The sequence below is a fragment of the Panthera pardus genome, unplaced genomic scaffold (assembly GCF_024362965.1).
Source record: "Panthera pardus isolate Hobbes unplaced genomic scaffold, ASM2436296v1 HiC_scaffold_24, whole genome shotgun sequence".
In the NCBI taxonomy this organism is placed as follows: domain Eukaryota; kingdom Metazoa; phylum Chordata; class Mammalia; order Carnivora; family Felidae; genus Panthera; species Panthera pardus.
The window spans coordinates 41,519,202-41,534,149 of NW_026526810.1; the positions used below are offsets into that span (position 1 = coordinate 41,519,202).

The 14,948-nt window shown below is 42.1% G+C and overlaps 1 protein-coding gene across 3 annotated transcripts in view; it reads left to right on the forward strand.

Moving 5' to 3' along the window:
* Window positions 1-6,980: 6,980 nt before the first annotated feature.
* Window positions 6,981-14,948, forward strand: part of PYGO1 (pygopus family PHD finger 1) — a 31,144-nt gene continuing 23,176 nt past the window's right edge. For 2 of the 3 annotated variants that reach the window (XM_053889042.1, XM_053889043.1), the window contains exon 1: window positions 8,160-8,333. In XM_053889042.1, coding sequence (XP_053745017.1) covers window positions 8,285-8,333 — 49 coding nt within the window. In that variant the 5' untranslated portion in view covers window positions 8,160-8,284. Of the gene's footprint in view, window positions 8,334-8,941; window positions 9,016-14,948 lie in introns of all 3 variants that reach the window. The other variant, XM_019442034.2, reaches the window with a different exon arrangement.

Sequence of the window (14,948 nt, forward strand, 5' to 3'; positions counted from 1 at the left end):
AATCAGCTGAAAGGCTCTTCATAGCCAAATCTGGGACAAACTGAGTGTCAAAAATGGAAAAATGAATAATATTGCAACCCATTGAATAAGTTTATTCCTTTTGGGGTGATAAAATGTTCTGAATTTAAATAGTGGTGATGGTTGCACAACTCTGTGAATATACGAAAATACACTAAAAAGTGAATAAAATACTATACACTGAATTGTACATGTTACAACAGTGAATTTTATAACATGTAAATTGTGTCTCCATAAAAAATGTGAATGTACAAAGAAATGGGGGGACTCCAAGGAAGGTTATTGCACAAAGTTGTCATTACCTTGCCTTCTTTTTCCCACTCTTTCCTTCCAAACACACATACAAAACAAAAAGGCTTAAAATTGGCACATTTTCTGTCTTTTAAAAGATATTTCATAAAATGCCAATTGTTACATATTTACAGTTTGTTGTTTTAACACCAAGATTTGTCATGCTTCTTAGGTAGTCCTGCTTTGCTGTGTTTCATTCACGAGTATGCACATATATTGCTCATTCCCACATGCTCTTAAAAAATTTCTCAAGCACCCACAGTGTTGCAGTCTGCCTATGTTGGCAGTATTTACATCCTGAAAAAAATCTGCCTCTTTTCCCATTGCTGTAAGAAACAGAGCAAAACAAGGCAAAAATCCCACATTACTTTGCCATATTGGTTTCATCAGCTGTCACATAAGAAGCATGTGATTAACTGCCTTTAAAATCAAAGATCAAAAACAGGTGCCTGACTGGAGGCACCTCTATGTAACCAGGAACGTTTTTAACCAGTCTGCCCCGGGAAAGGTACCACGGACCTTCTTAGGATGGTTATGTTAAATTGAAGTCTTTGGGTGTTGTTTGCAAAAGGCTTGTCAGGTTCATACGACAAACAAGGATCAAGCTGGAGGCCTACATAGACATTTGTTCCTTTCTTGACTTGCAAGCCTCCTTAATATTTTTAAAGAATTACAAATGCCCTATTAATCATTTTTTTAAATTTTTCAATAATATTTATCCAATAAAAATATTTAGAAATAAATCTTAGTTGAAGTAACGTATATTTCAGAATGTATTAATGTAAACTGTATATGCATCTGAAATTTGGTTAATGGAATCTATTGCTTAGCAGACCACCCTGAACATGAGTAGTTAATTATCTTTTTTTCTACCAGCTTTAGAGTAGCTAATACATCTTAAATAGATAACGGATAAACAAAATTATGGAACGTTAAGGCTTTGACATTGAATTCTTTGCTAGTATGTTGTTCACTCATTCATTCAAAAAATAATGTTAACTGGGGTGCCTGGGTGACTCAGTCCATTAAGCATCTGACTCTTGATTTCAGCTACGGTTTATGGGATGGAGCCCTGCATCAGGCTCTGTGCTAACAGCGTGGAGCTTGCTTGGGATTCTCTCTTTCTCCCTCCCTCTCTGACTCTCTCTTTCTCTCAAAATCAATAAATAAACTTAAAAAAATTCTTATTGAGCACCTGATACGTGCTAGACAATAATAAGCAAAAATCAACATAACCCTGGCTCTGATGAATTTCAGAGTCTAGAGGTGAAGATAAAATTTAATCAGGTATTCACAGAAATTAATATGTAATTTCAGACTGAGAGAAGTGTTGAAGGAAAGGAACATGAAAAAACAGAACCTGAGGTAGGTTATAAGAAGGCTTCAATGAGGAGATAAATACTTCAAGGGAAAAAAAAGTAGAGTTGGAGTTCATTGGACTAGGACCAGAGAGAAAAGCATTCTCCAAAGAGGAAACATTTGCAAAGCCCCTGTGGCAGGAGAATGTTGAAGGAAATTTTTAAAAGGCCAGGGAGTTTCAAAAGCAAGGGGAGTGGTACAGGATGAGGCTGGAGAAATCAGTGGAAATCATATTATATAAGCCTTATAGTTCATCTTTAAAAAAAATAAATCTAGTCTTAATTATAATAGCAGTGGGAAGCCATTGAGGAGTTTAATGTAAAGTGATGACAGGATGATTTCTGTGTTTTAAAAAGAGCACTCCACACTCTGGAAAATAGTTTGGCAGTTACTTTCAAACTAAAAATGGACTAACCATACGACCCAGCGATTGCATTCTTGGGCATTTATCCCAGAAAAATGAAGACTTATTTTCACACAGGAATTTGTACATTAATGTTCATAATGGTTTTATTCATATTAGCCAAAAAGTAGAAATTACCCATGCAGTCTTTCAATGAGTGAATGCTTTAACTGTGGTATATCCATACCATAGAATATCACTAAGTAGTTAAAAGGAACAAAACATTGACACACACAATCTTGGATGAAATTCAAGGAAATTATGTTGTGTGGGAAAAAAACCTCAAAATGATACATACTGCATGATTTCATTTGTGTGACCTTCATGAAATAACATAATTATAAAAATGCAGAATAGATTTGTGCTTGCCACTGATAAGTTAGAGATGGGAAGTGGGTGGGTATAGCCATAAAAGGATAATACAAGGGAATCTTCCTATCAGGAAGTCTTGTGGTGATGATATAATCAAATATCTTGATTGTGGTGGTGGTTACACAAGACTACACATGTGATAAAATTGCATAGAGCTCTACACATGCACACAAACATACATACACACATCAGTGCATGCATAACTGGTAAAATATAAGTAAGCTCTATGGATTGTACCAATGTCAGTTTCTAGGTTTTGATATTGTACTATAGTTGTACATGATGTTGACATTGGGGGAGGCCAGGGTAAGAATGCACAGGCCTTCCCTGTACCTATTGTGAGTCTAAAATTCGAAATAAAAAGGAGCACTCTGTCTACAGAGTAGAAAATGGATTGAATGTAGGTTAAGGTGAATGTGGAAGAAACTACTATGTGATTAGTGTATTAGTCTAGAACAGAGATAAATGATCATGGCTGGAATTGGTTGGTAGCAGCAGGAATAGAGAAAGAATACATCTCAGAAATATTTAGGAGGTAAAATTTATGAAATGTATAAAATTTATGGATGGGATGTAGGAGGTTAAGGAGAATGACTTCAAGGGTATTTTGAAGCTAAACTCTGCCCCATATTCCACAGCCTTGAAAATAAATATACATTTAAAACAAGATAGCGGGACGCCTGGGTGGCTCAGTCAGTTAAGCATCTAACTTCAGCTCAGGTCATGATCTCTTGGTTCTGGAGTTCAAGCCCCGCATCAGACTCTGTGCTGACAGCTTGGAGCCTGGAGCCTGCTTCGGATTCTGTGTCTCCCTCTCTCTCTGTCCCTCCCCCACTCATACTCTGTCTTTCTCTCTCTCTCTCAAAACTAAACATTAAAAAATTTTTAAAAAAGCAAGATAGCAAAAATTTGGAAGGCACCATTTTTTGATAGAGCATATTCCAGAACCAGAGGTGCTATTGATATGAGGTCACTTAGGGATCTTTCCTAGGTTAAAGTGCACACTAGCATTGTGTGAATATCAATTCATTGCCTCTCAACCCCAATTTATCCTTCATAAAAATTAAGATGGACTCTTTAAATATTTTTCTTTTAGGGACACCTGGGTGGCTCAGTCAGTTAAGCGTCTGGCTTCGGCTCAGGTCATGATCTCATGGTTCTTGAGTTCAAGCTCTGCATCGGGGTCTGTGCTGACAGCTCAGAGCCTGGAGCCTTCTTTGGATTCTGTGTCTCCCTCTCGCTCTGCCCCTCCCCTGCTCGTGCTCTGTCTCTCTGTCCCTCAAAGATAAATAAACATTAAAAAAAATATATTTTTCCTTTACCAGTTGGAATGATGTTAAACTTTGTCAGTAGCGGGTGCTGGAGGGATATTGCAGGAGGAAGAGGCTTTTTTTTTTTTCCTGTTACAGATGCTCCTCTTGGTGGGCTCCTGCAGCACCCATGTCTTCTCCAATGTCCAGCTTCTGTAGTGGTGGCAACTTATCCAGGGCCAGGCTCTTGCAATGCAGGCAGCACCCAAGGGCCAACGGCTTCCTCTGGTACTCTACGTTGTCAGAATCTCAGTCTGGAAAGGGAGGCGCCTTTTCTTTGGGTGCTCTATCTCAGCCTTAAGGGCAGTGGCTCCTCCTCATATCTGCTTTTCCCATTTGTAAAAAAATTACTTAAGTAATCTCTGCATCCACCATGAGGCTTGAAATCAGGACCCTGAGATCAAGAGTCATATACTCTACCAACTGAGCCAGACCGGTGCTCCTGCTTTTCCCATATTCTTTAGCCCTTTTTTTTTTTTTTTTTTTTTTTTGGCTTCTAACTATCCATTCCCTCCCTACAGCAATCTCCTGCTATAGTTAATAATTCTTTGTATTAAACTTACCCTATTCAAATTACTGTATGTTTTCTGTGTCCTGATTGAATCCAGACTCATAAAGCCATTCCCATAAGTTTGCTGTTGTGATTCCCTCCAGTTTTGAGCTTTTAATGGCCCATCTATATTTGTCTACAAAGGGCTTCTAGATGTGGGTGACTAATGTATAGATGTTGCTAAGCTGACCAAGTTTGCAATAATATCATGAAAGGACTCAAATCAATGTTGCAAAACTTCCAAACACCTAGAATTGGCTTTGATTTTTATTTCTATTCTATTTTAAATGGATCTTTGATTTTATATTCTTGAAAAATAGAACTTAAAGGAATATTTTCTTTTTTTCTGAAAAAAAGTTTGCATATAAATCTAAACCAACTCATATCAGATTCTTTACACTTAAACGTTTCACTGTGCTACCTTCCACAATACAAAAAGACAAAATTTGAGATGTAATATATTTAAAGCATAAACTATAAATTCAATACTTCAAAATATGTCAAAACAACACGAGGAGGAGTTTAGTACATTCCAGGCCAAGGATGGGTGATGACAGAAATGAGTACTTCTCTCTGCAGCATGTGATCATGTTATCATTTTTCTCTTTTTTCTTGATTGCCCTGACATTCCTGGGTTGTTGTTTTTTTTTCCCATTCCCCCTCAATTTCCTTTACAGACTCCTCTATCTCTACCCATCTTTTAAAATGTCACTGTTTTCCTGTATTCTGTCCTCGACTCTCATTTCTCATTAGTCCTAGGTAGTTTATCCATTTTTAGGTAATACTTCCTTCATTTATATCTGCAGCCTAGGCCTGTCCCTGAGCTCTAAAGTCCTTTATGTGATCCAACCTCTAGTCTAGGAGTCAGCAGATTAGTCTCTGGACCAAATTCAGCACACTGCCTGTTTTTATAAATAAAGTTTTATTGTAACACAGCTATACCCACTTGTTTACATATTGCCTATGATTGATTTCCTCCTATAATGGCAGAGTTGAATAGTTGTGACAGAGAACACATGGCCTGAAAAACCTATAATATTTATTATCTGGCCCTCCACAGAAAAAAATTTGCTGACCCTAAAATGTATTTCTACGGAGTTTTAGGCATGACTGAGCATGTATTTTTAACGTTTTTTTAAATTTTTTTTTATTTTTTTTTTATTTTTGAGACAGAGAGAGACAGAGCATGAACGGGGGAGGGGCAGAGAGAGAGGGAGACACAGAATCGGAAGCAGGCTCCAGGCTCTGAGCCACCAGCCCAGAGCCCGATGCGGGGCTCAAACTCACGGACGGCGAGATCGTGACCTGAGCTGAAGTCGGACGCTTAACCGACTGAGCCACCCAGGCGCCCCTGAGCATGTATTTTTAAACAGTGGGGTAAGCCCACCAACAATAGATTTACCTGCATCTCTCTGTATGAAAGAGGGAGTAAAGATCGACTCGAATTCATAACCAAGCCTCATGGATAAAGACTACAATAGCAAAGTGAAGGAATATTTTTGTTAGCAATTTTGTCATACTGGAGGCATATGGAATATAATGCACAATTCTCATTGCTGTAGAATCACCAAGAGAGCATCTAAAGACAGATTTCCAGACCTCATTCCCAATAATTCTGACTCAGTAAATCTGGGGAGGGGTTTGGGAATGTGAAATTTCAGAATGCCCTCCAAGTAATTCCAGTATGTAGCAACTAAGTAGTCAGAATTTGGAAGTCAAATTGATGTAAAAATCCATAGCCAAGTAAAATGGTCTTTTTATTTCTGATGAATCATTTTAAAAAAGGCCAATTTGCTTCTCTTGATTTACATACTATTTCTGAGTCTCTAGCTTTAGGGAATTACAATAAAGAATTCAAAATCTCTTAGCAATGATTTTGCTCAACCACTCTCCTTGCACTAAGGTTTATGTAATAAAAATTCTACATTTCCATACTGACTGATATTTCCAAAGCTCATCTCTCAACAAGGTAGAATGTAAGACCCAATTTGCTTTATCATACAACTAGCTTAGGCTTTATCACACTGAACAAAACTCTGTCAATCCCATTATCCTACGGTCACTTCCAGTCTGTCTATTCATGCACGCATTCATTCAACAACAATAAAATTTTGAACACTTGCCAGTCATTGTCAGGTACCAGAGGATACGGTAGTGAAGTGGATAAAATTCCTGTCTGCATGGAGCTTACATTCCAGCTGGGGGGAGGGGATGGTGAGTTTCTCCTTAGATGTGCCTTCTGTACAAAATTTTCCTCAGCCTATCCTAGTTTGGATCTTCTAATTACGAATTTTCCTCAAAACTTACTAGAGAAAGGGTAAATTTTGTCTCCTGCACATACCATATCCTGTCTTTTAAAGCTGAATCTGTGGCGATGGTGCTTGTCCATGATGCAGCTGTTAAGACTATACATTAGCTTCATGTTTACACCTTCTTTCTGAAATTCTTTGTGCAGTTGAGTGACTTTTAGGGGTCTTGTCTCAAAAGGATGAGACTCCTTTTGTTTGCGGTTAGCTCTCATGATTAATGAGTGCTTTTCAGTGATTATGACATCAAAATAAACCCAGTGTCTCACTGACTGAAGATCAAAGCCTGCGCCTACAGATTCTCCTTAGTAGGATAACTGTAAAACCTAACAACGAACAGGGACAACAGTTTTGTAAAAGTCAAAGAACATCACAACTAGATGAGACGTTAGAGATGCAGCCCCACCGCCTTTTAAAGATCATACGTCTGAGACTCAGAGAGGTCGCCTAGGTTGCCTCAGGTCACACAGCCCAACCGATGGATGTGGAATCAGTGACCAAATCCAAAGTACAATCACACTAGGACTCCTTCTCCTAAAATAACGTCTAAATCAGGTCCAGCCTTCTCTCCGCTCCTACCCACCCTCCTTGGCTGTATGAAATTCCTCAACGCTCTTTCTTGAAGAGTCAAGTCATTAAAACTTGAAGTTGGGGCATTCAACAAACAGGTGTCCAGACCACGGACACGGAGTCGGGGAATGTGGGTCTCCACAAGCCGGCCGAGAAGTCTCCAGCTCCCGCTTATAAAGTTTTCTCGGATCGTACGTTCCTCTTTCAGATCCCTGGCTGCGAGGCCAAGATGCCCGCTGTGGCCTCCGACGAAGTTCGGAGATGCCATTTCCTCGCAGAAGCCCGGCCGGGGCGCGCCGGCCGCAGAGCCGGGCGTCCTCGGGCCTGGCGGGCGACAGGGGAGGCCAGGCGCGGGGCTGGGCGGGGCGGCCCCTCGGCGCGCGACTGCCCGCCCCGGCTGCGAGGACCGCGGGCTCGCGAGTCCCGGCGCGGAGCGAGAGGCGCGCGCGGGCCGTGGGGGCTGGGCCGAGGCGGAGCGCGAGACGGCGGTGGCGGCAGGCGCCGCGGGACCAGGCAGCGGCCCCCGCCCCCCGAAGTCCGTCCCCGCGCGGGGCTGGGGAGCTCAGGGCGGGGAAGCCGCGGGGCCGCGCCACGTCCCTCGCCCGCCCCAGAGCGGGTTTTGCAGGCGTCTCCAGGCTGGGGGCTTTTGTGTCTGCGACTCGGGAGCGGCGAGAGCGCAGACCTCCTCCTCAGAGGGCGCTGTGAGTGAGCCGCCAGGGCCCGGCCGCCCGCCTCCTGCCTCCCCTGTCAGCGGCTCCCGAGGCGGCGGCGGCGGCGAAGAAGAAGGAGTGGGAGGAGGCGGCGGCGGCGCACTCGTCCTCCGCACATGCCGGCCCCGGGCGGGGGGCCGCCCCCAGGCCGCGCTCCCGGCCGCCGCCGCTGAGCCCCGCCAGCCCCCGCACGCCGCCCGGCCGCCCGGAGGCCTCGTCTTCCTCCCAAACTTTGCAAAGTCGGCCAGCGTCCCCGCCGCCCTCGGCCGCGCCTCGGCTCGGAGGCTCGCCTCTCAGCCGCAGCGGCCCCGCGAGGAGGAGGAGGAGCCGCCGCCGCAGCATCAAAGAGACCGAATTCCCGCGGCCTGGGGGGGAGTCATGCTTTGCGGTCTGTAATGTCAGCAGAACAGGAGAAGGATCCCATTTCGCTGAAGAGAGTTCGAGGTAACCGGGAAGGGCGCGGGATTGGGGGGACCGGGGTGAGTGCGGTGCGCGGGGGCCGCGTGCCGGGCCGCTGGGAGGCCACGGGGCTCTGTCCGGGCCTAACTCCGCGCCGCCCGCGTCCCGCCTGCGCCCCGGGGCCGAGGCTGCGGTTCCGGGCGCTCAGCCCCCGCGCCCGCTCGCCCCTAGACACCCGCGCGGAGCCCTCGCCTCCTCGACTTTGTGTTAGGCGGCAGTTGAAGCCGCACTCAGCATCCCTCCGTACCCCGCTCTCCTACCTCAGCTCATTCGCAAGACAGCACAATAGGCACCTCGAAGGGTGAGAAAGAAACCACCCCCTGGCAGAGACCACGGACGATGCCCACCCCCCAAAAAGTAAGTTAGACTGCTCAAGAGTTGACGCTTTGAGGAAGGTGTACCGGGCCTTCGCGTCTCTCCCAGCCCCCCTTCCCACCCTCACAGGCAACAAATATACAGCTTATTTTTCTTGGGTTTAAGAGGAGACACTATATAAATGCAAAAGGCATTTTCTTTATTGGCTTATGGGTAAGAATCGAATCACCTAAAATCAATTTTATACGTGATTGGTTTGCTTCTTCCTTGCACCCTAGTTAGGAAATTTTGTGCTGCCTTACTATCTGAGAGAAATCGGAGGGAACGCTGTACCAGACAAAAGATAATGCGTGTAAGTTCACAGATGCCAAATGCCGGAGGGAAATTTGGGGGATATCCTGCAGCTCTGATTTCCAGCTCAAAATAGGGTTAAGGCTGAAAGTCCCAAAGTTGAAATAGCCCTGTTTGTTCATTAAGCAAATATTTATTGAACACGTACTGTGTGCTACGCTCTGTTCTTGGCACTGGGGTGCAACAGTGAACAAAGCAAAAAGAGTCTTCACCCAGCCGGGGCTCACACACTTGTGGGGTAAACAGATGATAAACAAAAGACAGAGATATAGAATACCACATAGTAAGTGCTCTGTAGAAAAACAAAGCAGGTAAAGTGGTTAGAAAATCCATATGAGGATGGAGAGGTATCAATTATGTGTAAGAGGACTCATGTGGAAGGTGATGTTTGAACCAGGACCCAAAGGAAGTGATAAACCACAGCCATATGGATATGTGTGGCAAGAGCAGTCTCAGCAAAAAGAACAGCAAGTGCAAAGGCCCTGGGTCTGGAATTTGCCTCATGTATTCAAGCAACAGCAAAGAAGTTATGGTAACTGGCAGAGAGTGAGCAAAGGGTGAATAGTATGAGCTGAGCAGAAAGGGTGATAAGAGTGATCTGACTTTTGTTTTCAACAGGTTTCTCTGGCTGCTCTGTGGAGAATAGACTGTAGAGAACAAGGGCTGAAGCAGGGAAGCTAGTTAGGAGGCTATTGTAATAGTCCTTTCATCCAAACAGGTTAAAGTGCTTTATAAATCAGTGCTTTATAAAGTAGTAAGGTAAATTTTGCAGTTGACTTAAGTGATGTAGAGATCAAGAACCACAGTCATTCATCTATGTTTTTGTTCCATGCGACTAGAGATTAAACATCTAGAACTGGATTGTGACACAGTGCCAATGTGGTATCCAAAATACATCACTCGAATATTTAGGTAGAGATTGATTTTCTTAGCCATTTAAGCAAAAATGTAATTTAAAGCAGAATATTGTTTTTAAGGCCTAATAAGCACAATCTTTCATTGAGTGAAGGTTTTCTATTTCAGCTTTCTTTTCTGTTTGTGGTTTTGAGTGGCCAAACACTTTAAGGAATAGACCTTTCTGAGACACAATTATTCCTCTGATATTTTTACCATATTATTTTGCCTTTTATTATAAATGACTTTGGGGTTGAAGGAAAAGAAAGAGGGCTCTCAAGTTTATACCTTTGAACTCAATTATCAGTCTTAATCAAATGTAATTTTAAATAAAATGGATGAGTATTTTATTGTGGGTCAAGAACACAGATCCATCTTTATTTTGTTCCAGCTACTGGTTTTAAGTTTGGTGCCTTAGCTGTTGGGAGTTGGCTCAGGTGTCAGCTCAGGAATATGCTGCAAGTACCAGAATAAAAGACAAAGCACTTTTTAAAATAAAAAGTCAATATGAGGAGGGATTTTTACAATAAGTCACTTTGTAGTGACTATAACATTCATTTTAAAAACATTTTTGGATTAATTTATAAAAGGTACCAGAATTTCTACGTGAGCTCTTTTGAAGCCCAGTTCTGCTGAACTTCACTGCCCTGAAACTTTTTGTTGTAATTTATATCCTAAGACTACATGCAGGATGTGGTCTTTGCAGAACATAAACTGTGAGCAGTGCTTCTTAAACTGTTTCCCATCCACTCATGTATACAGACAGACTTTTAAATAGTTACGTATTTATTTCATGAGTATTATAAAAAATACAAGATATAGAACTTCTCATTTAGGATAAGGCTAAGATACATACACCAGAGTTTCAGTTTGAAGAAATTATTAAGAAAATAACATGATAGATGGAACTCAGATGTGGCAAAATTATGACAACATAAATGACTAAGGACTTTACAGTATTATATTCTTTAGACTAAAAGTATCATATCCCCTGGGATGCTTATTAAAAATGTGAGTTTTAGGGGGCGTCTGGGTGGCTCAGTCAGTTGAGCATCCAACTTCAGCTCAGGTCATGATCTCAATGGTCCATGAGTTTGAGCCCTGCATCGGGCTCTGTGCTGACAGCTCGGAGCCTGGAGCCTGCTTCGGATTCTGTGTCTCCTTCTCTCTCTGCACCTCCCCTGCTCACACTCTGTCTCTCTCTCAAAAATAAATGAACATTTAAAAATTTTAATAAAAAAAGTGTAAGTTTTTGGCTCCACAGAATCAGGATTTCAGGGAAATTTTTCTGTATCTTTAACAAGATCCCCTGGTGTTCCTTAGGCCCACTAAGGTTTGAGAATTGCTGTTGTTAGACGTAGATTGAAAAGGTGAATGGACCCGAGGAAGCTGATTTGTGGTCTTTCACACAAATGGTCTTTCACACAAATTTGTGGTCTTTCACACAAATGTGGTCCTGATATTTTAATATTAGATTCAGAATTCCTATTTAGTGGCAAAGTGTCTTACTCCTATTTTTTACCAGTTCTTTCCTTCCCCCAGCCCTCAACCCTTGATTATAAGAAAGATCCCCGAGGAGAGACGCCTAGGTGGCTCAGTTGGTTAAGAGTCTTGATTTTGGCTCAAGTCATCTCACAATTATTGATGGGATTAGGTTCCTGGGATCGAACCCCAAGTCCTGCTTGGGCTTCTCTCTTTCCCTCTCTCTCTCTCTCTCTCTGCCCCTCCCCTGCTTATGCTGCTGGCTCTCTCTCAAAAAATAAATAAACAAACTTTAAGAAAAAAAAAAAAAAAGAGGGGCACCTGGGTGGCTCAGTTGGTTAAGCATCCAACTTAGGCTCAGGTCATGATCTCACAGCTTGTGGGTTTGAGCCCTACGTCAGGCTCTGTGCTGATAGCTCAAAGCCTGGAGCCTGCTTCAGATTCTGTGTCTCCCTCTCTCTCTGTCCCTCCCCTGCTCGTGCTCTCTCACTCTCTCTTTCTCTCTCAAAATAAACATAAAGAAAAAAGATCCATGAAAATAGGTACAATATCTTGGTTATCTTTCTGTTTCTCCCTTCTTTGCTTTCCCTGTAGTAAATACCAAATAAATGAATGAGTGAATACATGAAGTAACTCATATCTTTATGCTTTCTGATTGTCTATAGCTCCTCATAATACTTTACTGCCTTTTTTTCTTAGAATGTTACTTTTAACCAACATTCCCATTATCCAGTGTTCTTAGAACTCTTGGGGGTGGATCTGATCACAACATCCATTCATGTATTCAGCAAATATTTATAGAGCAGTCATAGTGCCAGACAGTGGGAATATTAAGAAGGCATAACACTGTCTTCAGGAAATCTTCAGACCAGGATACTGACAAGTAGTAGTCAGTTACGAATAACATAAGTACTGTGATCATCTACAGGAAATAAGGGAACATATAACCTACCCTTTTTAAGGAAATCAAGGAATGCCTCCTGGAGAAGAGTTCTAAGAAACAGTGAATATTCCCTTGTGGAAGTTATGTAGAAAGAGCAGCAAAGTAGATGGGTGATTAGAAAAAGGTCCAAAAAATCAGCAGTGGTTTTAAGAAGGCACTTTTGAGAGAAAACCACATGTTAAAGTAGTAAAAATTAAGTGATAAAGATGTGACTTAAGGAAGGTGGTAAACAGAGAGACATAGCCAATAGCTTAGAGAGAGAGAAAGTCAAGAGAAAGTGTCTTTTTATTTCCCTTGAAAAAAGGCCCAAGCATATTTGTATACTTAAAGAAGAACCCAATGTAAAGGGAGAGAGAAGAAGCTGAAAGACAGCAGAAGAGAGGGCAATTCATTAATAAAGCATTCAGTACATGTTTTTAAATATGTATCATGTGCTAGGCACTCAATGTGGGAAGCTGGGATGAGACAGACAAGACTTCCTTCTCATAAGTCAGGTCTCTGCAGGTGAGAGAAGGGGAATAACATCAGGATTTGAAATAAAGAGTCTTACAGAAAAAAAAAGAATGAAGACAAATTTAGAGATGAAGAAGGAAGTTAAGGCATTCATTCCAGATAAAATGTTTTTAACCTGAGTTAGCAGTGACATTGGAGAGGTTAGAATGTGTTTTAGGCTGGGATAATAGCACAGAAATGTCATGAAAGTACAAAAGTAGACTTTACTAAAAAAATGTTGAGTGAATATATGGAGGGTTTGGGTTATGATTGGAGAAGAAACATAACTTATGTACTCACAAAATGGAAGGGAAGAGCCAATGAAAGTCTAAAAGAAAGATTTTGGGGGGATTTTGTTGTTTTGTTTTTTTAATTGGTACATATAAGGGCCACGCAGATTATCAGGAAAGTGAGTATGCCCCCGGGATGTTTCAGTGTACACAGTGGATATACATGGTTTGGAACTGAGGGAAGTGGTCTGAGCCAGAAATAGAGATCTGGAAGTTATCAGTAAACAAGTGAATACTAATTGATGCCTTGGGAATAGATAGCTCACCCGAGAGAGTAAAAAGAGAGAAGAGAAAAGCACTGAGGAAAGCAACTTGGGGAATGCTAATATTTAGGAGACAAAAGGGAAAAAAGGACCCTGAAAAGCAGAATGTGAAGGAGTAGCCTGAGAGGTAGAAGAGAAAAACCGTAAAGATAATATAAAAGGAGTGGATTTATGAGAGGGAGATAAATGAATTTTGTTTTTAACATGTTGATTGAAAGGTATCTATCTGTGAGATGTCCAGTATGCTCTTTCTCCTGCATTCCCTATCTTGGTGAACGTCATTTATTCAGTAACCCGTCTTCCACTCCCACCCAGCACTGTCCCAAAGTCCTAGAATATCTGTGTCCTTATTGTGTTTTGAATCCACCATCTCTTTGACCTTTCCACAACCACTCCTTTAGTTCAGATTTTCTCTCTTTGATTATTATCATAGCAGCTCTCACTGGTTTCCTGGCCTCCTGTTTTGTCCCTCTAAATCCATTTTCCACATCACCACTGGTGATAAATAACTACTATCTATTGAGTACTTACCAAGCAGTTTGTTAACTGGTTTAAATTGATCATCTTACTTAATCCTCTCAATAACCCTTTGAGTTAGATGTTATCATCATTCATAGTTGAGGAACTGATGCTTAGAGAGGTTAAGTAACACGTGATTAAGTAACACATTCAAATTTACCCAGCTAGTAAGTGGCAAAACTAGAGCTGACCTCCAGGGCTAAAAGTCTTACCCACTGTGTTCCATTGCCATAGTGCTCCAAAACACAATTCATGTTACTCTTTTTGTAAAATTATTAATTTTTTTAATGTTTATTTATTTTTAAGACAGAGACAGAGTGTGAGTAGGGGAGGAGCAAAGAGATAGGGAGACACAGAATCTGAAACAGGCTCCAGGCTCTTAGCTGTCAGCACAGAGCCCGATGCGGGGCTCAAACCCACAAACCACAAGATGTTAGACTCAACAGACTGAGCCACGCAGGCGCTCCTGTAAAATTCTTTAGTGGTTCCCCATTGTCTCTGGATAAAAATCCAGCCTTCTTGTATTGACCCTTTTTTATTTGGTCCAGGCCTACCCCTTAATTCTCCAACCTTCATATTCCATGAAATGCTCTCCTGTGCTCCAGGTCTGTAGATGTTGTAATGGTTTCTTTTGCCTTTAAAACTTTCTTTGCACATTCTGTTCCTTCTGCTAGGCTTGCCCACTCTTTTTCCCACCTTTCATAGAATACTCATCCTCAAGGCATCAGCTCTGTTGAAAACTCCTGGATGGGGGCGCCTGGGTGGCTCAGTTGGTTAAGCATCCGACTTCAGCTCAGGTCATGATCTCACAGTCTGTGAGTTCGAGCCCCGGGTCAGGCTCTGTGCTGACAGCTCAGAGCCTGTAGCCTGCTTCAAATTCTGTGTCTCCCTCTCTCTCTGCCCCTTCCCCGCTCATGCTCTGTCTCTCTCTGTCTCAAAAATAAATTTAAAAAAACATTAAAAAATTTAAAAAAAAAAAAAAAAGAAAATTCCCAGGATGTCTTTCCTGATACTCCTCCTTCAGTCATTATTATATGGGACTTCCTTATGT